This window comes from Toxoplasma gondii, chromosome IX (assembly GCF_000006565.2).
Source record: "Toxoplasma gondii ME49 chromosome IX, whole genome shotgun sequence".
Classification (NCBI taxonomy): Eukaryota; Apicomplexa; class Conoidasida; order Eucoccidiorida; family Sarcocystidae; genus Toxoplasma; species Toxoplasma gondii.
Window position 1 is genome coordinate 3,747,137 of NC_031477.1, and position 20,849 is coordinate 3,767,985.

Here is a 20,849-nt window from a genome sequence, read left to right on the forward strand (position 1 = left end):
GCGGTCACGAGCAGAGAGCGAAGGCGGCAGCCGTAGAGCAGCCTGCGAATCAGACAGAATTTCTCGAGAACGTCCAAGACCGCAGACTCCTCGTGCCTCCGCTCCAGTGCTGGCTTGTATATACACGGTGTGTAAATGCGCAGGTGCACACAAAAATGGGAGTGTGGCGAGAAAAGGGAAAGTTAGAGGCGTCCCTCCTCGTAGTCGGAGACGATGCGCTTTCACGACAGAGCCCAAAAAACAAAGAGAAGACCTGTTCGTGCGTCCTTTGACAAAAACTGTTATGCGTCGTTCCCTGTGAGACAAACTACAGCCCTCAAAACCTCCTGTGTCTCGACCTCACATGTGTCACAGATGACTACCAGACACGAAACACACACACACTGGTTGTAACCGCCTGCAGATATTATATATATATATATATATATATTTATATATATATATATTTATATATATATATATATATATATTTATATATATATATATTTATATATATATATATATAAATCCGTTATGTGCATGTGTATGCAGCCACATCTCTAGTCGAGTTTCTACAACATATCCATATCTATAAATATAGATATATACTTAGATATAGAGATCCCTGTGCATCTTTTCACATCTGTACCGATGCGTCTACAAGATACGCGTATATATATATATATATAGTTTATATATACATATATATAGATATAATATATATATACATATATATAGTATATATATATATAAATATATATATATATATATGCCTGTACACTTACCCACAAATACGCCGACACTGCTACATATATATATATATATATATATGCATACATGGAGGAACCGGTTATGGCCAGGTGCAAGCACATATCCCAGCCTCTGTAGGCATCTGTGTGTATACTTGTATATCGAGCGAAGACTGTGTATATGCATGCGCAGGACGAAGGCGTTTTCTGGATGCAGTGAGGGCCTCTTTAGTTAGTTGCGAGAACAGTGGGCTCTCAGACCTGGTACTCGAGATGCTCCTGCACGGTCAAGGTTCCGAAGAAAATCACTTCTTGTTGAACGAAGCAAGAAATTGCCTTCAGTGCCTCAGGAGGCAATTCCAGACCGTTGTACTGAACGCGGCCTCCGACATTCTTCGTCACGCGCCCCGACAGAACATTCAGAAGAGTCGTTTTGCCTGCTCCACTGCTTCCCATCAGCGCGACTGCAGAGAGAAGCAGAAACGAGAGAGCGGCGAAGATGCAGACACCGGCACATGGATGCGCAGGTACACTTGCACTGAAAACAGATCAAGAGAGAGATTCCGAGAGGCAGAGAGATCTAGGCAGACAGATCTAAAGAGGTAATATGTGTGTAGATAGATATGTACGTAGATCGCAATAGACAGATACAGATAGATCGATAAATAGATAGATATAGATGGATAGATGCAGATATAGATGGACGTAGATAGACATAGACAGATAGATAGAGATAGATAGAAATCTAGGCGAATAGGAGACCAGAAGATCGATGGATTCACATGTGGGCCAACTGCACGAAGAATGGTTCTCGAAAAGTCGAAATCTCAAAAGACGCAAAAGGAAGCTTGTGACGCAGTTCGTCCTTTTTCTGCCCTGGGAGCACACCCTACACGCCATTCCTTCACAACATGTCTTTTCTTGCAAATATGCTTGCTGGGAGACTTCATACTCGCATGTGTGGTTCGTCTCCTCGAGAGAAGAGCCGAGACGTCGAGGCAAAGTGCATGTGTGTGTCAAGTCTCTGTGGGTTCCTGCATGTCTAAGGGCTTCAAGCGTTTCGCAGGAGAGAAGAACATGTCGGCTACCACGCAAAGTTCCTTGTCTTTTTCCATGTCTGCATGTAAAGTGGAATGTATTCGCAGAGCGACTCGTGACCTCCACGTAACTCACCACAGTCTCCAGGCTGGAAGGAACTTTTCACCCCTTCGAGGGAGAGAATTCTCTTTCGCGTCGGCTCCTTGATCGGCCTTTTGAAGAGACCCTTCAACGCTCTCTTCACGCAGCCGTCGCCCGGAGTCACGACGTCCACTGCAGAGAGCGAAGAATCAAATGTAGGCACAGACTGCAGACGGCAATGAGCACTCGCTGCATGCTGTGGCAATGAAGTCACCGAAAACACACACAGTTCCCCCCTCTTAGAGATCTCCCTCCACCTTGACGCCACTCACCTCACAAAACAGACTCACAGATGCGAATATCTCAACACTACTTTACACACACACGCGCATATATACGTGTAAATACATGTATATATTATACTATATTTATATATGTACATATGTGCATATACATATATATATATATATATATATGGGAATAACTACGGTGAGTCAAGAGAACATTGTTCCTGCGAATAAATGCATATATATATATATATATGAAGGAGCGTTGCTAGAGGCGGCTGGCGATGCATAGGTGAGATAAATGCCGTCCGCAAGCGGCGACGAGATTCGAAGACACCTCTGTTTTTCTTCTTCAGTAGACATGTGCGTTGTGTATCTTACTTGTGAGGTCCTCGAAGTTGAGGGTGACGAGGGGGAGTCCGTCGTAATGAGCCACTGCGTCGCCTGTGTCGACTCGGACTGGATTCTCATCCCAGCCCTCTGCATCCGGAAGTCCCCCGGGGTGTCTAGACACTCCGTCGTTGAGCAGGTGAACTTGTTCTTCCGTGCGACTCTCCACAACCGCGCGTGAGACGCCTTGAGAAGAGAAAATTGCACCAGAAGGTTCCTCTCGGCTGGGGTGTCTCTCTCCATCTGCAAGAGGGTCAGAGGCCGGGGCCTCCACTCCTGTCTCTTCAACAGGCTGGCCTTGCCCGACGACGCTGCCAGCGAGGGAATTCATTTTTTCGAGTTGAGGGACAAGGACGGCGCGGCAGTCCGCCAGAGCTGCAGACGAGGGAACCGTGAGCGTCTACACAGGACACCAGCGAGAAGTGAGAAACATCGAGGAGAGGAAGTAAAGGAGTGCAACTCAGGAGGTAAAAGGGGCGGAGTAGGTGTGGTTTTGTGTCTAGAAGCTGTACAGCGAAAAGGCGATCGAGACTCCAGTGGTGGGTTTGGGTAAATGAAGATTAATATGGAACAGAAAGCCACAAAAGTCAGGAGTTGATCTGGAACAGAAAACGACGAAAATGAGGACTTGATCTGGAACAGAAAACGACGAAAATGAAGACTTGATCTGGAACAGAAGCTGCTCCGGTTGCCACAGATAAGCCTCCTCGGCTTCAAAACAAATGTGAAAGAAATGGAATTTAAAATTGTACAGCGCCAACTGTACGAGGTGTTCAATGTGTGTGCCTCGTTGAGAACGTCTTTCCCGTTTCACGGTGGAAAAGAAAAGACTGGAAAAAGCGCATGTCGTCAAAAGACATCGACTTCAGGGAGGCGGCGAGTTGCATTCGCGCTCCGCTGCTCGACTTACTAAATAAGAAGACATCGAGGCAAAAGTGTGGCAGTAAACACGAAAACGAAGGAAATGTGAAAACGCAATAAACAGGCAACTATACAATACACGAAACCGAAAAACACGAAACCGGTCCGGCCCCGCGCTGCGTGTGGCCGAAACTTTCCTTAGCCAGAGAGCGGCGAAAGAAATCCGGAAGATTGAAGACATCCAAAGCGAAGTCGTTTTCCCGGTGACTGCGTCTGGTTATCGTGCTGGGGCGAAATGCCAGTCGACGAGGACGGGAGAAAGAAGCAATTTGTCGACGATATTAACGAGACAAGAGAGACGAGACAAAGAAGATGGGCGAGAGGCGGGCGGATTCCAACGCTCAGCGCCAGACCGCAGATTCCGGCTTTTTCTTAAGGGAGCTGAGTCTTGCCAGCCCGTATTGTCGGGGGGTTTGGGCACCCAGACAGTAAGCGGAGAGAAAAGCGTTTTTCAGAGACAACGGACAAGTGCGAAGTTTGTGTCTCGAAGAAAAGACGGAGAAAATCGCACGAGAAAGGCACACGGTCACCGAGGTCGCTGTCCCAGGGAGTGGTTTTGGAGTCTCGCTTTTAGGTTACCCAGTGTTCTGCGCCAAAATGAAAAACCAAGCGAGTCACTAGAAGAGCAAGGCACCTGATGTTTTCAAGACGATGCACCGTGTTTCCATGTGCGAAGAGCTGAACGACGCGAACGGAGTGGAAAAGGGAACTGTGGTGGTCCTCAGCAAGCGGTCACAGAGAGGCGTTTGAACAAAGCCCTATCGCTGCAAAAACTCCACAGCCCCGTTACTGTTTCTTCTGCTGACTGATTGTTGGTGCAGCCATCGTTATGCACTTTCTGTGGCGCACTTCCTTGAAATGCGCGGGGATAAAGTGGTACATCTCTGTGAACACTAGTTACGACCTGCTTGTGTATGTGTGTGTAGATTCATCTTTCCTCTATATTAACTGGAGACAGAGCGGAACAACCGTGTGACTACAGACAGCTCGGGTACAGGTGGATGTATGGACACGTCTGGTCACTTCCGTTCTCATCAGGCATCTGACTTCTACTGACATGAGACACCTCATCCAGCGGGTACAGAACGACTACGCATGAAAAGTCCAGCTTTTGAAAAGGGTAGAGAGCAGTCTGGTGGCGTGTCCAAATAAACGCGTTTCGCTCCTGTTCACACTATATTTCTCTTAGAACTTCTTCCGGGCGGATGTTTTCTCAGTTTTGTGGGAATGGAACATCCCCTGTTCAGTCACTCGCGCAACGGTTGTGTAGGTATAACGGTGTAGCTTAGCGCAAAACGGCGACGAACTAGGACATCGTTTCGTCTCTCGAACTCCGAAAAAGACGAAGCTACAAACGAGACTACATCTTGTTTTGGTTTGGTTATGTGGCACACAGTCAACACCTACTATGAGCAATGGATTCTCGGGACGGGGTGGTACGGGGGGTTGAAGGGGAACATCTTAACTCTCGAAACTGGGGGAAATCGAGGTGCTCGCGAATTTGGCAGGCTTGCATGCGTGACTTTTTACACCTGATGTTTCTGTTTTGTTCAAGAAAGGGAATCTTTCCCGTTCGCGTTTGTGTGTGAAACCGGGGGGCCCGATGAGAAATCTAAAGGTGTAAACCACAAGTGATGCAGTGACGCGTCGATGGAAAGTCAAAGTAGCGTGGTTTGCTCCGGTAAAATTATCGACTTTGAGGTTCCGGCATTGTCACATCAAGGACAGAAAAGAGGAGTCACATGGAATAGGCAGAGTGGAGTATCGTGCTTGACAACGGGAGGCGTGGAAGGTATCAGCGGAAACAGAAGGGAAACGAGTTCTCTTTTTTCGTTTATCTCTCGGAGAATGACGGAACGAGTAGACCGGCTTCTTCCTTTTCTTTATCAGGTTCAGTCAGAGCTTCAAGTTCTTCCCGCATGAAACGGGTTGCATCTGATGTCAAACGAAGCATGTCACTTTCTACTACAGGGTCAAAAGGTCTGAACAGTGCCTCCACCACGTTTTGTGCGTTTCTTATTTTCGCTTCGTTAGCTCTATCACCTCCGTTATCCTCTTCGCTCGCTGCAGCAGCCAGTAGATGCGTCGCTCTCTTTAATTCATAGCATAGACGATCCTGTTTCTCGAACTTCGGCTGGAGCAACTCCAGTTCTCGAAACGGATCTTCCACGACAAACGTGTCAAATTGCAAAACATCCATCTTCCTGCCTGTGTTCACACGCACACAGACAAAATTCACACTCTGGATGATAGATGAGACTGACTAGTCATGCATGGTGTTCCGGTCATTGTCGTGGAGAGACGGAAAGGAAAAACCTGCCTGCCTCTTCTTGGGAAACAAGATGCCGTATCAGATCGAAGAAAATGAGGGCACCGCACTGGAGAAAAAAACGTGGAAGAGCTTTGATCACTCAGTTTAGTCTTTCTAGTATATTCGTTTCAAGTCTGAGTAGAAGTACAGCTGTGTAGGGCCTTTCTATCCGAAAGTAAAACTATTTGGCGTTATGTTGCGGAGTCATTCCTTGATCCATAAGTCAGTCAAGGATCCTGGCCCCATAACAGGTGTCTCCCCAGAAACAGTCTCTTCGCCTGCATCTAAGTCATACTCGATACTGGCAACAGCGCCTTTTCGCCTCAAAGAAAAGCCGTTTCCTTACTGCGGAACATACAGAAACAGTTGCTCACCCAGGCCTCTCAAAGGACCTGTTCTATATGTTGCATAAATCCTGTCCTGATGAGGATCCGTGCGTACGAGTGACCGAACAGGAAGAGGCATCATGAATGTACATTTGATTCAATGCGCAAATATATGCGTATGCGCACATCTTGTAGAGTACATGGAATCGCTCCTGAGCATCGTCCAAAAATCCACATGCTAAACAGAGTAGAGCGCAAGGCGAAACGTGAGGCGTTTCTTGCTGCAACTTACCGGCAGCAGCGTACTTCTTCAGAAAGGTCTTTCTGTGATCATCTTTGACTCGTTCCCAGTCTTGAATCCACTGGCGCTGTTGAAAGACATGAGATGGTGGCGTTTCTTCGTCCTCGATGGCTGGACCGATAAGCTTGGCGGCAAGTCCAAGTAAGAACTTGTGCGTGTCACTAGAAAGTGGCGAGGATACTTCTCTCTTTACAGTCAGGCGTCGATTATTTCTTCGAACTTCTTGATGCTGACGTGGCAGGAGTTGACCAGGTAAGAAATCCATCAACTTCCATTGATGGCGATGTACAGGTACCCTGGGATTCCCCATCCAAAGAGCCAGATCAATTTTTCGAAGAAAAATACCCTGAGGTTCTGAAAACCCTGACCCAAAAGGACGACACAGTCCGATGGGTAAACGGGCTTTCAATGTTGATCCTCTTTCCTGGGGTTCCCACGTCCACCAGCAGATTTCCTTTTTCACTCTCTCCTCGACAGACCCGTTGGGTGACCACGCACAAACGTCGACCTTAGTCTTTGCAACTGGCAGAGGAGGAGGCGGCGAGTTATAACGAAGTGAAATGACATGAGAATAGGGGTTGAACTCGTAGGCATAAAAGCGGAAGAATTCGTAAAGAAGTTGCGCAATCGCCCGGCCCCCATCGAACGCGATAGCGGCAGAAATATTGGATGCCGGGTCGGGAAAGCCGTTGCCCGACAGGGTGAACCCAGACGAAAACGAAGAGGTGAGAGACGGCGAGGAGATAGACGAGGAAACTCGTCGTCTATTGTGCCACGTGCTCTGTCGAAGTGCTTCTTTCATCCGCGAGTCTGGTTGTTCCGACGCGGAAACCCACGGATCGTAAAACCAACAATTGTCTGCACCGTTCCAGAAATCCAACGCCGGCTCGGACATGTTAGCCTGTGCGGACACCAGTACAAAACAGGAACTTGAGACAGGAGGAATCCAGCACAGAGTTAAGTTGGCTGAGGATCGATATTTACACCAACACTGTTCTCACAGAAGGTCGTTCACTGTGTCTCACCCCTGTTGTGCAGAGTTTAATCAGCCATTAAAAGCCACAATGTCGTGTAAGGTGTGCGCCGCAAGCGGACACAGCCTCTTACGATGAGAACTTGTGGTTACGTCTCCGCCACATGGGAAACCTAGCGCATCTGAAAATGCATTTTCACACCGGCCGCAATTACCCGTTTCAGCATTCGAGGGAGAGGGGACAGGAGGTTGTGAATGAGCGGCTGCTCTCGGCAGGCCAAGAAGTGGAAAGCCATCAACAGCCAAGTGTAAGAGGAGAAGTATCCTCGGTACGCGTTTGCGAGTCCTCGGCGTTGAGCCCAGACTTTCACAGCCGCAGCGAGGGTGAAGCTCAGAGGCGTCTGGGCTGCGAGACGGCAAATATAGCGAGAGTTCAAAATCGCGAGACGATTACTGAACGAGACCTCTGTTTTCACATGCTGCCAGGACCAAGAATCCTGTCCAGTAGACGACGGTGTTCGAGCAAAAGTACCGTACAGAAAATCAATTCTACAGATTGGCACGCGTGCGTGAGGAACTATTTCGATGCCATCCATTTTGAGACGGGGCTGCCACGCATCTTTATCGTCAGACGGCTCTTCGGAGGCAGGCGTTTGCCCGACACTTCCCGCTTTCCCTTGCTCGTCCTGTGATTCAAAGTCCTCATCGAAGTTCTGGGCGATTTTAATTCGTTCGAGCACCTCGCCAAGCAGACGAACAGCTTTTTCTGCCTGTCCGTATTCTGTGTCATGGCCGTGCCATGAAAGCATGATTTCGTGAAGATGTTTCTGTGCATTTACTTCGTCAGGCGTACGAGTTCCACTCTCAGCAAACCCACTGGATCCCCTCCGTAGCTGAGCTGCGTTTCCAGCGAGAAGGACGCATATGTCAACATCGCTGACACGTGTGCTGAACCCATTGACGCATGATCCAAACTGCCAAACCCACACCCCGCTTTCGTCATCTTCAGGACACGGCAGTGTGTCTTTCCTATTTGAGCCTTCTTGTGCTTTGAATCTCTCATGTGGCCTGTCTTGCTCTCGTCGAGTCTCATTCGTTTCCATCCGACTGCCCCACAGCCACCGGCACACGTTGGCGACAAAATCGGTAGCGGCGTCGCGTGCTTCATTCAGGTGTCCAGACACCTCATATTCTTCGTGCAGGATGGCACCGAGTTCCTCAGAAATTACTTTCGCAGGTTCAGAATAAAGTCTTCTGGGGAGACGCGATGGGCCAAACCGCCTTAAAAGCATTGCTGCGTGAAACGGCCTCAATGCCTCAGCAACAGAAGACGTAATACTCTTTGCCAGGTCAAGATACCGCGTGTCATTCGTAGCACTCGCAACGCCTGCAGCCTTTCCATCAGCACACTCATGCTGTTCTCCGCCGAGTGCTTTCTCCATGTTGTCGATGTCTCCTCGTTTGAGTGCGTCTTCTGCTTGGAGGAAGAGTGACATAACACCCAATTTGAGCGTAGTCGAACAGCCTATCATCTCCGTTCCTCCGTTTGCGCCAGCAGCTGTGTTTCCTGAAGAAGACCATGTCTGCGAGTTTAGGAAACGAGCAGTTGCCTGGCGCTGCTGTCGGCGAAGAATATGAAGTTCCTCTCGGTGTGTGTAGTGGATAAGAGAGTCAAAGGATTGAAGGAATTCAGTAGGGAAGACATACGGGAAACGTGGATCCCTCCAGACCATAAGGAGGCCCGGCAGAAGAAGTGATTTCATTCCCAGAAACACGCCAGACACTTCTTCACTTGCTTTGATACTGCGAGGAAAGAAACAGTGACCACCGAGTCCCGGAGATTTTGAAATCACATTCCAAAGCGCCCGCCCGCCGTGACTATGTATGGAGCAAAACAGACGCTGCGTCAAAGCGGCACGGCTACACACACAACATGCGCAACAAAACCTCGAGGAACCCTCATTCCCCAAAGAGTCCTCTTGATGTGAACGCGTCGAGTTTCGACTCTTGGAGAGAAGTGGTGCTGGATCTTCCAGTGTCATCGCCAGCGATGCCCAAGTCCGAAAGAGGAGGTGGCAAAACGAAGAGAGACAGCAACGAACGAGATCCAGTTGGAAAGCCTCTTTTTCGCTGGTATGTGGAAGCGTGACAGGCGGCCGGAAGCTGGGATTTCTCACTTGTACGCTCCCCGAAAAACCATTCTGCTCCCCTGCCTGTTTACCATGGAAGGAGGCAGGAGTAGGGACGGTGAGAACGCGACGAAGGAGAGCAAAGAGGAATCGATCAACAGAGACTGAGAAACACCGCCGGAGTACCTGTTTGACTGGGTTACTTCGCGAGAAGAGGTGAAGCAGATTACACACAGCAACATCATTTAAATCCCAGTTAATCAGAAACAAAACATCGTGCCACGACTGGAGGCGTTTGCCTCCGCGTCCCCCCGTTTGCTTCCCGTATAATACACGACCCGAAGAGTTATCTTGATTCGCAGAAGTGATAGGCATTTCGTTTGCCTTGCTAGCATGCTCCACATTCGTTTGCCGAAGAAGCTCCTGGGAGAGCTGCGAAGCCCTGTCTTGAGATAGTAGAAGTTTCTTGTCGAGATGTAATTGTTGACTCTCAGACAGTGGCAAGGCTGATCCATGCATTCCATTATGCCCATACAATGAATTCCTTTCTTCTGCATTGCCTCCTCCCATTGAATGAGGCAGTTCCACAAGATAAGGATGTGATACGGCATAACTGCTTACACTCCTGCTCGCAGCATACTCTGCTAATATGCTTCCGTCGGGGTCACAACTGAGGGCGGTCGTGGCCTCTCGCTGAAGCAAATCCAGAGCTGCACAGAAAATCTGCTGAAATTTGAACGGTGTTGATGTGCGGACATTTCTACAGCAGCAACAGCAACAGCAAGTGCCAATGAGAGTCGTCGCCTGGGTGCCAGCAGCATGTTGAAGAGTGCTGCTCACCAAGTCGTGACACGTAAGCAGCCCCATAACACAGTAGCGCTACAAGACGGCAGTTAACAAGAGATAAAGGGGAATAGAGTCTCGAAGAGTGGTGGAACTCAGTGATGAAATGATGCTTCGAGAATCCTGTAAAATAATAAGGCAAGAAGACCAGGGGGGCGCACTTCAAAGGAAACGTTCTTACTGGTACCTATATACTGTATCTAACAATGTCTCGAGACAAACGCATTTGAATAGAGAAAAAAATTCCATGAAGTTAAGGACACAGCCGATCCAGTCTTTTGAGGAGGAAGCCAAACAGACACGTAAGTGAGCTGATTCGATCTTGAAGACATATTTCTGGGCTGCAGATCATTGGATTTTCGTTTAAATCACCCGCGGGCGCTCTAGTGACGATACGACGTCCGGAATACCAAACTACTTATCACCTGTCGAATGGCGAGCGTTTCGATCGCCCAGAGATCCGCAGTTGGCATTGTTATAGTCATCAACTCCTAAAACTCGCGCAGCAAGCCCAAGACGACTTCTCAAACACACACGCATTTGTTTGTTGACACTTCATTCTGTAATACGAATCGGGGTGGATCGCGGCACGAACAGATGCATCCACGTGAAAACATGAAATAAATTTAATGGTCTTCGTCGTCGTAGCTAGAAACACTATATGGAATGCTGATAAAAAAGTCTTCAGACAAATCAACCGTAAAGGGCACACCAAAACAGCAAGCTGCCACTGTTACTTCTGTAGCTGCTCGTCAAAGCATGGTCCTCCACCCTCTTCGAAGGTTCGTCACTAAGTAGATGCCAAGCAGGAATCAGGAAAGGTCGGCAACATGAAAAGCGACCCTTTCATATGGAAACACAGCTGAAGAAGCACGCCTTTGGCAAGTATTGTGCCAGCAGATTGACGGAATTTGACGGCGCCGTTCTTCACTCTCTATCCTTCACAATCTACTGTCCGAAACAGGAGAAACACGACGTTTGACATCTCTGGTGGAAACTTCATTTTGGCCTACCTGCATTCGCCGCTGACAACTGGAATGAACTTAGCAAACGGGAGAAAGTCGGAAAAAACAGAACCTAGGGACGGCGTGAGCAAAGTTGCTTGTGCTTTTAGCGTTGCTCCCGCCGAGAGCGCCGTTTATAAAGCCGATCCACTGTGAGTCGGTTTCTCTGTGTTACAGTTTCTAGCCACCTTTCCAAGAGTTAGGTTCTACATTCCTGTTCGGCACCAAGAGAGCTTTGTCCCCTTGTCAGTTGAATCTCAACTTTCCGCAATTTGGAGGACGGGAGCCTGTCGCTCCATCTGTTGCTTTGAGTGACTGGTTCATACGTAAGACACTAGGTGTGTATGAGGTGCACGTATAAAGCACATGAGCAATCTTTTGGTGATTGCCTTTTCCACAAAAAAGTAAATGCCTCGGGCTGCGTGAAGCGTGTAACCCCGGGGGCTGCTGCCGCTGGACCATTGAAGTAATTAACTATCACCAAGTCAGATCGTGAAGGATGACATCTCAAATAAACAAACACTATGAAGAAACAATCTGATACAGAAAGAGTTCCGATGTGTATAACAGAAGCCCCCTCGAAACCCAAGGATAAGTGCCGGAGAGGAACCATTATTGTTTTTCCTCATTTGAGTTAGGATTTAACGCATCACTTTCGTGCCTGCGTGGGACACCTTCTGCAATGTCTATGAAATATTCGTTTCTAAAGTTGTTCTGGCTCAAGATATGGTCGGTGTACCGACGAAGGCGCAACAACAACCCCCGCATCCGTTTACGTCCGAACAAGTCCTTCCGACGACTTCCAATCCTGCTGATTTATCCCTCTCAAGTGAGCCGCGTTTGCCAAAATGTCTTGCTATTGCCCGGAAATAAACTATTCGTAAAGGCTTTCCTGCTCAAGTTCGGCAAAATCAAAGAAGCTGGTGTCATGCTCACCGTATGAGCCTCGCGTCCACACACCTCCGTATATATGCATTGTGGTAAGCGGCAATTACCTGCAGTGATACACAGTACGTTATGCAAATCTAAATATAAGAAGACGGGAAATATGCAAATGTGGAATGTACCTAGCTCTGCGATACAGAATGAAATGATATCCATGCTTCTTGCCACACAAGGCCCGGCAGAGGCACTCTGATCCCCCCTAGGCGGGGCGAAGACGTGGACACCACTTCAGATCGACACACAGGTGCAGACAAGACGAACATCTACCAAAAGGAGAAAAGTGACCTGGATTTTAAAAACCAGTTCCTACATGGGCTTACGAGGTGAAGTGCCACGATATTGGCACAGCTTCAGACCAAGACAAACAGAGTAAGCGTGCTGGGTGCAGGAGGGCGGATCTCCGTCGCATTCGCATCGTTGCTTTTGTTTCTGTATCGCTGATAGAGAAGACAGAAACCCCTGTACGTTAAATAATGTCGTTCTCTTCCAAGACAACATGTGGGTTTTCTCAGAGGTGGACCTTTGGAACCGAAGAAGCACCTCCCGTCTGACAGAGTGTCTCGCAGTTATGTGTGGGAACTATCGCTTCTGAATCATCGAGATTGTGGAAAGAGACAAGAATATCCTTTTCTTGCCAAATAGGGGACAATTCAGAAGATTTGTTGTCTCTACGTAGCCGCGAATACTTGAGTTCCCTCTGTCTCGTCTTCCTGTGCGACCGGTCGGGCTGCAGCACAAAACACGCCCGGCCGTGCATGCATGCCGGATGAGGAAGAAAGCCGAAGTTTGTCGGGTGTGGTGGACAGCTGACTTGTCGAATATCTCCATTTTGTGTCACGCAGTCCATTAATGTGTCTACGTCTCCCTTGTTTCCTCTTTCCGCCCGTCGTAGGCCACCTTGCAGACGTCGGGAAAACTGCTGTGGCGCCTCCATCCCTCGTACACCAGAGACCCCTCTGCCTCGCGCGATTTTGTCTCTCCTCCCTCCCTGCTTCCACGTATCTAGCCTCTCATCGACTCTGTTTCGCTCCAGACTAAAGGAGTCTCTTTTTCCGCTTCGATTGCCACAGGGCTTCCCCTTAAAACACCAGACTGTCTGCCGCTCTCTCCGTGTGTAGAAAATGGCTGCGTCGATTCTTCGTGCCGCTCAAAATGGCGTCATTTTCCGCCATCTGAAAACTTCCGAAATCACCCAGGTAAGTGAAGGTACGCTCGATTCGGATCTCGCAAAACGCAAACAGGAAGGTAACGTATTCGCAACATCACTATTCACAAACTCTGTTTTGCAGAAAACCAGGCAGATCGATCGTCCCCCCCTCCCACTCCCCCCGGTGCATGAAGCAATCTCCACCGTTTCTCTTTGGTCGTCTTCCGAATTCACCCTCCTAAACTTAGCCTCAAGAGGAATGCGTGTTGAAACGGCTTTCCCGCTGTTCTCCGCAGCGCTGGTCCTCTACGGCACGCGTCTTCGTAGACAAAAACACCAAAGTCATTTGCCAGGGGCTCACTGGCAAACAGGTAGGCAACAAAACTGGGCATCATTCCCTGTCAGAAATACTCTTCATGCAATCGAACGTGTTTGACTTCAAGATCACACGCTTTTCTCAGTTGCACCGACGGATCAGGTATTTTTGTGTCCCCATAGCATAGCACAGATATTTTGTGTTCCGTTTTCTCACGCGCATCTGTGCCCTCTAGGCGGTAGGGTTTGCGAATCACAAGCATTTCTTCTTCTATGCGTAATCGTGGACGCCTTAGAATGACAAGGTTGGAGCAGCACTTTTTCCGCATGCGTAAAAGTGCCCGTGGTATATGCGGCTGTGAGGCATTCTGTCTTCAAGGTGTAAAGGAAAATAAACCGAACTTGTCTGTTTTTATTCTTTCCTTGCAGGGTTCCTTTCACACAGAACAGTGCCTTGCTTATGGAACGCAGTTTGTCGGCGGTGTCAACCCCTCCAAGAAAGGTTCCACTTGGCAGTCCAGCGACGGGAAATTTTCCTTGCCTGTCTTCGGCACTGTGAAGGAGGTGAGTTTCGTTTTGTTGTGCTTGCATACTTAATTGGGCAGAAGTGAGCAGACCGTTTGTAGAAGCAGATGTCTGTATGTGTGGACTGAGGCGACCCCTGCAGTCCAGATGTCAATAATCAAACATGAACTTCGGGAGGACACACGCTCTGCTCGAAAACCATCGAAATTCTAGTTCTCTAGTTGTCAGTCGGCACTTTTGTATATCAAGTACAGACACTCCCGTGGCGGTGGGATACGTGGTGGGATCGACGGTCGAGGAACATCTTGGATTTCTGCGGCGCAGACACAGACTCCGTCTCCATTGCCTTCATAGCTCCGGGGGTGTGTAGAGCGGGACAGCAAGAAGGGAGAAGGAGGCGGATAAGGGATAGACGCCTCTTCAGCAAAGCACCTTGTTCCACACCCGCAGTCCCATAGCCGTGTTTATCGGCATTCTAGCCTCCAAATTATCGCGGATAACGCTCCTTGCTCACACAGGCGAGTGCATGCGCCGATGCGTATTGAAAAGCGCAGCGTCCCCATGCGTCTCTCCTCTTGTGTCGATAGTCCTGACAGCTGTGACGGGCACTCCTTCAAACAATGCGATTCGAACGCCGCTTCGATGGCTGGTGTAATTCCATTGCTGGAGCCACTGTCTTGCTGGGGCTATCTTGCAGTCTATGTTTGTAGCCTAGTGGAGTGTGCTTGGCATTTTTACAGGCGAAAGAAGCGACAGGATGCGACGCATCCATGATTTTCGTGCCACCCCCCTTCGCTGCGCAAGCCATCATGGACTGCATTGCCGAGGAGATTCCTTTGGCTGTTTGCATCACTGAAGGCATTCCCCAGCAAGACATGGTCCGCGTCAAACAGGCGCTCCTGTCTCAGAACAAAACGCGCCTCATTGGGCCGAACTGCCCTGGCATTATCAAACCCGGTGAATGCAAAATCGGCATCATGCCTGGCTACATCCACGCAAAAGGCAAAATCGGTGAGTTTCTGCGACGCTCAGTTCGTCCAAGCAACGCATTCGAGCCATGCGAACTGGTCACCGCGCATGTGTATTTCTACCGTCTGCCTGATCTATCGGTGTGCCTTTTCTCCCTGCACCACACACGAAGGGCTACGGTATCCTTTGTTTGCCCCGCAAAACCATGTGTGTTTACAGAGTTTTTTTGTTTGGTGTGGTTTCCTCAGAATTCCCCAATTCCCAGGTGGTAACACGTGCTTGTGTTTTTTTGGGGGGTGGGGGGGTGGGGGGGGGAAGGGAGGGGCTTCATGTGTACATGGCTGTTTGAGAGATGTGTGCGTGCAGTTGCTGTTTCTGCATGCGTTGCCGGGTTCGGGACCAGTACGCGGCCGTTTAGTTTTGCGTCACTGGCACACTTCCGCACCATGGCGTTCAAATATCCGAAGACGGCACATCTGCGTAGCCTGTTCGTGTGCAACAGCCTCTCGTGATGAGTCGATTACGACTGCCATGCTAATTTGGATTGGGTGGATGTGGCGACGTTTCGTTGGCACACACTCAATGAAAAGAAAACGTAGGCCCTCGTTCCAAGGGCGCTCTGACTGAGGCGGCTGCTCTCCTCTGGTGTATCAGAATTGTGCTATACTTCTTTCTGCACTCACTGGTTCCCTTTGTTCATTGGAGACAGAGTCCTCGCCTTGTGTCTGCCTCCGGGACGAGCTGGAAGAGATGCTGTGGCGAGCGAGTGAACCTTGGGAATTTCCTGCTACCTTTTTTCGAGCGTCATTCACAGGTGTTGTCAGCCGAAGCGGCACACTGACATACGAGGCTGTCAACCAGACAACTCAGACTGGTCTGGGTCAGTCCACTTGCGTCGGTATCGGTGGGGACCCGTTTAATGGCACGAACTTCATCGACTGCCTGGAGCGCTTCGTCAACGACCCCGAAACCAAAGGTAAACGATCTAGGTCATGATCTTGTTGATAATTGGACGCACCTGGATTGCCCAGAAAGGTGACGGTGGGGGTGCTTTCTTCTTGTGCAAGAGACAAAAGTGTTTTGTAGCGACTGGGAACTGTTCAACACATTGTCTGTATCACCCGTGAAAGGGTTTGATTGGAAGAACGGCATTTTCGATTTCGTTTGTTGCCGTTGCCGACATGCGCCTGATTATTCTCGAGGCGGCAAAGGCAAGCGTTCCGACCGTCAGGAATTTTGGGGGGGATATTGGATGCCCGACTTCATAGTTTGCAACACCACCAACTGCTCTTGTGTGCAGGCATTGTACTCATTGGAGAGATCGGTGGATCCGCCGAGGAAGAAGCTGCGGCCTGGCTGAAAGGTGAGAAGATCAACGACACTGGGTCTGAGAGGGTTGAAAGGGATGTGCAGATTCCGTGGTTTTTATGTGTCAGAATCGTCGCACGCCTTCCCGTTTCGATTGTGTCTATGTTCGCAGAGCACAACAAGGAGCAGAAACCTGTCGTGAGCTTCATTGCGGGTCTCACGGCACCTCCCGGCCGGCGGATGGGTCATGCAGGAGCCATCGTGAGCGGCGGTAAAGGAACTGCCGAAGGAAAGATCGCTGCTTTGGAAGATGCAGGGGTTCATGTCGTGAGAAACCCCGCTGCTATGGGCCAGAAGATGCTGGAAGTGATGCAGGCGGCCGGCCTTCACTGACAGCCTCGAGTCTCTTCGACCCCGGAGTGTGTGTCTCCAAAAAGGCGTGGGCGTTCACACGGATCTTGGCGTGTTTTCTTTTGACAATGCTACTCAAGCCTGGTGTTTCCTTCCGGTTCTGCGTTTGCTGTTACCGGAGCGAAACGACTGTAAGCATGTTGTCTTGTAAAGTTGAGATTTGTACAAGGCCTGACCGCACTGGTTGCCCGCCTGCACCATCCCACCGACATGGGAAGATTGCACGGTCGTTCAATACTGGCTTCTGAGATTCGGCGAGGTTGTCACGTCATTGTTTCCATGGGTGCCGTCGAACGAGTGTACTGACGTGTGTACTCTCTCAGAGAAGTTAACGTTATGGCATGTGTCGATAACACACTGAATCTCAACATCTTCGCTACGCGGCAGAACCCTTCTTGAAACCTTTCCAGCTCGGCCGCTCTATGCCAACATGCCACCTGATAGAAAGTAACACCGTTTAAAAACTCATTAACGAAGCGCGAAACGAGCGACCCCGAACACACTTGCTTCCTTCTCCCAATCCCATCTTCACAGGGGTGAGGCCGGAGGAAGTGGAAGATAGGAAACTGTGTGTTCTGTCGACAAGGATATCTTCACTGGTGAGGTTTCGTATAGTCTCGCGTTACGGCGCAGCTCATCGAGCAATTCTTCAAATGGTATACTTGGAAGCTTCAGACTGTGCGATGTTGAGTCAGTCCTGGCTTGAGGTGACACAATTGCCCGAAATAGCACCTGTGCAGAACAGACGCAGCAATATCGACAGACAGAATCACGAACTGAACTATCTTTGGACTTCTGTAATTAGAGCATCATGAGTGGTGGCTAGCCGCATTAACGTCTTACTTTCATGGCCCGCTGAAACTGTTGGAAAGGCGCGTATCCCAGCGCCTCTGATGCAGCGCGGTCGGTAACCTGAGCTTCCTCGATGACGAGGGGGAAGAACTCCCTGACAACGATGGTCAACTCCAGGGAGGCGATCTTGGACATTTCGCTGGAGCAACACGACCCTGTATCTTTTGCTTTGTCTTCCTCACCCTTATCTCTCTCCACAAGAAATTTGTGGATACCGGCTTTCTTACAAAGACGTTCTATGCTTCCCGCGATCAGACATACTTCAGTGTGACGCCAAAATACATCTGAAAAAGCTTTTTTTGGGCGGAGCTGCTGCACATACACCTTGTGTTTGAGGAAGCAAGCTTCTGCCAGTTCACAACTTTCAGCCGATCCCTGTGATTTGCCTGAGAGGCAAGATGTGCCTGACGAGTCAGCATGATCCACTTCATGTTGGTGTATACAGTGCAGATGGTTTTCAGCTTCAGTTCTGCTTTTGCGGAACGCGGACGTCCTTGTGGGGTAACCAACCGTCGAGCCACAAGAGTTGCAAAAAATTTTATCTGAACACGGAAAACAAATTCCTCAAGCAAGTATGGTAAAGGCATAGTCATAAAATGCCCTGAAGTTGATCCGCTTGCACGCATTTCTTACCTCGGTTGATCCGAACAGTCTCTGCATCAATATCAACCGGCGACAAAGCAATGTGATCGGTTCCAACGCATATTCTGGAGGCACACAACAACACACCTTGTGCAAAGTGTTGCAGAAGAGCTATCTATCACACTCACTCTAGCAGCGTGAGTTTCTAGTGGAAAGAGACTTCTCTAACCGGTTCGGCTTTGCAAGAAGGGCCGCTTTTGTGACTGGCACTGGTGAACATTCTTCACAAGCCTGAAAAAAAACCAAAGAAACCGGACAGTATACATTGGACTACGCAGGCACAGCGAACTTCGTCTTAGAGATTGCTGCCTGACAACAGGACGTACCACAGCCTCGCTCATCTCTGTCCACAGAGTCGATGGCAGTGCGAGTACATCAGGAGTTGCGACGCTTGCCATGGTCTTCTTGCACCGCCTGCAATGTTCCAGACCACATAAGGGCACAATGTACGGCAGCTTACGATCGATAGAACCTCGCAGTCAGTTATATTCTTCCACCTGCTTACTTGCATTGCAGCCGGAACGGCTTGAGATACCGGAGGAGCTTCACTTCATTCTGTTCCGAAATCATCGTCAGCGGGCATAGTCGTGAGGCGAGTGTTAGAGAAAGCTTGAGGTAGAAACCTGGGCAACAGCCATATTTCCCAAGTTCAGAAAAGGAGGTAATGCGGAAACTAGAAATTCTGGTGGGCAATTGAAAAACGAAATATGTCCCGGAGTCACCCGCCACTTCGTGGTCAGTGCTTGACTGGTCTGGTGCCGGATCCGCTCGCGGAGTTGCCTGCCTAGTGGCATCTTCGGTCATCGCTGAAGTTCCCTGCTGCTCCTGTCCTTTGAAGGTATTTGCGCCATCGTCAGTAGTGGCAAATTTGTATGGGAATATATAGAGTCCGAAAGTATGCCCGCCTGTGCACGGCATTTCTTTCAGGTAAACATGCGGTCGCTTGCGGCCCGACAAGCCATCACCTGGAGGTTTGTCTGCAGTGGCCGCACAGTTTCCTGAGCGGCAGTTGGAGCGCTCACGTGGTGAAGTCACCCATCTTGGCTTCGCTAAAGTCAGAGATGCAAACTCGCTAAGAAGATCTGTCGAAACTTGGTCGGTTTCTTCAGGGTTCACTAAACCGGCAGCCGGCAGCCGTGCCTGGTTGGCAGGAATGAACGCGACTGCATTGGCCCGGCAAGCAAATGGGAAAAGTTCAATGACACACGTCATTAGTATGACTAGTGAATTGACATTTTTTCTAGGAAAGGGGGCACGAAGGGTTTTCAGACAAAAGGCCACAGCTGGCCAGTTGTCAGAGCATGCGCATGCCGCTGTGCATCGAAACGAAACTTCACTGGGGAACCACCAACAAACATTTTCTGCAGGTTCACAAAATTCGCCGTCGCTATTCCGACACTTTTAATGCGGGTGAACATCGCTCTGCTTGAAACTGGGGTGCACGGTTAAAACCGGTTCGACGCCCTCGGGACTCTAGAATCAAAATAATTCACATGCAAACCCACATGCAACATGCAAGACAGGGCGGCGTACCTTCTCAACGTGAATGGTAACACCACCCTCCGATGGTTTCTCAACGACTTGTTCTAGGACCTGTTGCAGCAAGCATGAGCTGCATCCACATGCTACGAAGAAGCATCAAGTAAGACCACCTACTTCACGCTCCTCTTCCTCAACGGTTGGTTCACCGGACACTTCGTTCCGCATGGCACCTTTGTGCAGGCAGAGGATTTGTTCAGACAGAGCCATCCACTGAAGCAAACGCTCCTAATGACGATGCCTTTTCCTTATTTGGTGAATAGCCTTACCCATGCGTCTCTGCAGTTCTCGTTGTCACAGCTGAAAATAAGAATAGCTACGCCTAATATGAAAAAGTATCCAAGGAGGCACACGTTACCACAGGATCTCGGCATCCCTTGACGCGGGTTTGATTGACAGACAAGTCTTATGATATGGCACAATGTGTACCGGAGTCTCGATGGCGTCTGACCGAAGAGGATTCGTGAACAAATGCTGACGACTGCCTTCAGTTGGAATCGGTTCCTACCGAGAGCGATCCGTGCTGTTTCCTTGTTGCCTCTGCGAGAAATTCAGTGAATAGTTCACAACCAAGGTACAGGAATCAAATGACCCACCTAAAAAGCTGAAGGCAGTCTTTTTTCAAAACTGCAGTGACTTGGCATCCTTGAGCAAAATCTGTTGGGTCAGTGACACGGAACAAGATTCCTCGATGACCTCGCGAGCAAGGTTCCCCGATATTCAAAGGAATGGCAGCGTGTGCAAGGGCGCCGACAACCCACAGAGAGAGAGGGAAAATCAAAACCGACTTCATTGTGATCAAAGTTTTGGTCAATACCGTTCTTCGTCAGCGGTGCTTTATGCACCGACTAAACGGCCACTGTT

At 49.4% G+C, this 20,849-nt stretch overlaps 6 protein-coding genes across 6 annotated transcripts in view; 1 reads left to right on the forward strand and 5 right to left on the reverse strand.

The window, feature by feature from the left end:
- The window catches only part of ABCG89 (ATP-binding cassette G family transporter ABCG89), a 15,554-nt gene extending 11,744 nt beyond the window's left edge, over nt 1-3,810 (reverse strand). The window contains exons 1-4 of the mRNA XM_002368411.2: nt 2,516-3,810; nt 1,902-2,039; nt 990-1,192; nt 1-42 (exon numbers count right to left, since the gene is read on the reverse strand). The exon at nt 1-42 is cut by the window's left edge and continues 89 nt beyond it. Of these exons, the coding sequence (XP_002368452.2) occupies nt 1-42; nt 990-1,192; nt 1,902-2,039; nt 2,516-2,855 (723 nt within the window). The 5' untranslated portion in view covers nt 2,856-3,810. The remainder of the gene's footprint in view (nt 43-989; nt 1,193-1,901; nt 2,040-2,515) is intronic.
- A 1,311-nt stretch (nt 3,811-5,121) lies between these two features.
- Nucleotides 5,122-7,278, reverse strand: TGME49_290585 (hypothetical protein; the record flags this gene model as incomplete). Its single annotated transcript, XM_018782111.1, has 2 exons — nt 5,122-5,653; nt 6,375-7,278. 2 exons carry the CDS (start codon nt 7,276-7,278, stop codon nt 5,280-5,282), a joined length of 1,278 nt encoding a protein of 425 aa, XP_018636435.1. The 3' UTR covers nt 5,122-5,279.
- A 251-nt stretch (nt 7,279-7,529) lies between these two features.
- On the reverse strand, nt 7,530-11,368 carry TGME49_290590 (hypothetical protein; the record flags this gene model as incomplete). The annotated part of the gene is made up of 1 exon (XM_002368412.2): nt 7,530-11,368. The coding sequence occupies exon 1, from the start codon at nt 10,350-10,352 to the stop codon at nt 7,530-7,532; it is 2,823 nt and encodes a 940-aa protein (XP_002368453.2). The 5' UTR covers nt 10,353-11,368.
- Nucleotides 11,369-13,090: 1,722 nt separating this feature from the next.
- Nucleotides 13,091-17,481, forward strand: SCSA (succinyl-CoA-synthetase alpha SCSA). The gene is made up of 7 exons (XM_002368413.2): nt 13,091-13,473; nt 13,721-13,795; nt 14,169-14,303; nt 15,005-15,275; nt 16,048-16,209; nt 16,534-16,596; nt 16,714-17,481. The coding sequence occupies exons 1-7, from the start codon at nt 13,399-13,401 to the stop codon at nt 16,932-16,934; spliced, it is 1,002 nt and encodes a 333-aa protein (XP_002368454.1). The 5' UTR covers nt 13,091-13,398; the 3' UTR covers nt 16,935-17,481.
- On the reverse strand, nt 17,481-19,658 carry TGME49_290605 (hypothetical protein; the record flags this gene model as incomplete). The annotated part of the gene is made up of 6 exons (XM_018782112.1): nt 17,481-17,684; nt 17,796-18,346; nt 18,438-18,511; nt 18,616-18,677; nt 18,773-18,860; nt 18,952-19,658. 6 exons carry the CDS (start codon nt 19,656-19,658, stop codon nt 17,481-17,483), a joined length of 1,686 nt encoding a protein of 561 aa, XP_018636436.1.
- Nucleotides 19,659-19,847: 189 nt separating this feature from the next.
- TGME49_290610 (hypothetical protein) lies at nt 19,848-20,778 on the reverse strand (the record flags this gene model as incomplete). The annotated part of the gene is made up of 7 exons (XM_002368414.2): nt 19,848-19,919; nt 19,980-20,039; nt 20,103-20,198; nt 20,255-20,285; nt 20,344-20,431; nt 20,494-20,525; nt 20,582-20,778. The coding sequence occupies 7 exons, from the start codon at nt 20,776-20,778 to the stop codon at nt 19,848-19,850; spliced, it is 576 nt and encodes a 191-aa protein (XP_002368455.1).
- Nucleotides 20,779-20,849: the final 71 nt, after the last annotated feature.

What these genes read in the sequence shown, in the direction of transcription:
- SCSA (XM_002368413.2), top strand. Translation starts at nt 13,399, where the DNA reads ATGGCTGCGTCGATTCTTCGTGCCGCTCAAAATGGCGTCATTTTCCGC. An exon ending in CAACGACCCCGAAACCAAAG is followed by an intron (nt 16,210 to 16,533) that starts GTAAACGATCTA and finishes TCTTGTGTGCAG; the next exon opens with GCATTGTACTCATTGGAGAG. An exon ending in AGCTGCGGCCTGGCTGAAAG is followed by an intron (nt 16,597 to 16,713) that starts GTGAGAAGATCA and finishes CTATGTTCGCAG; the next exon opens with AGCACAACAAGGAGCAGAAA.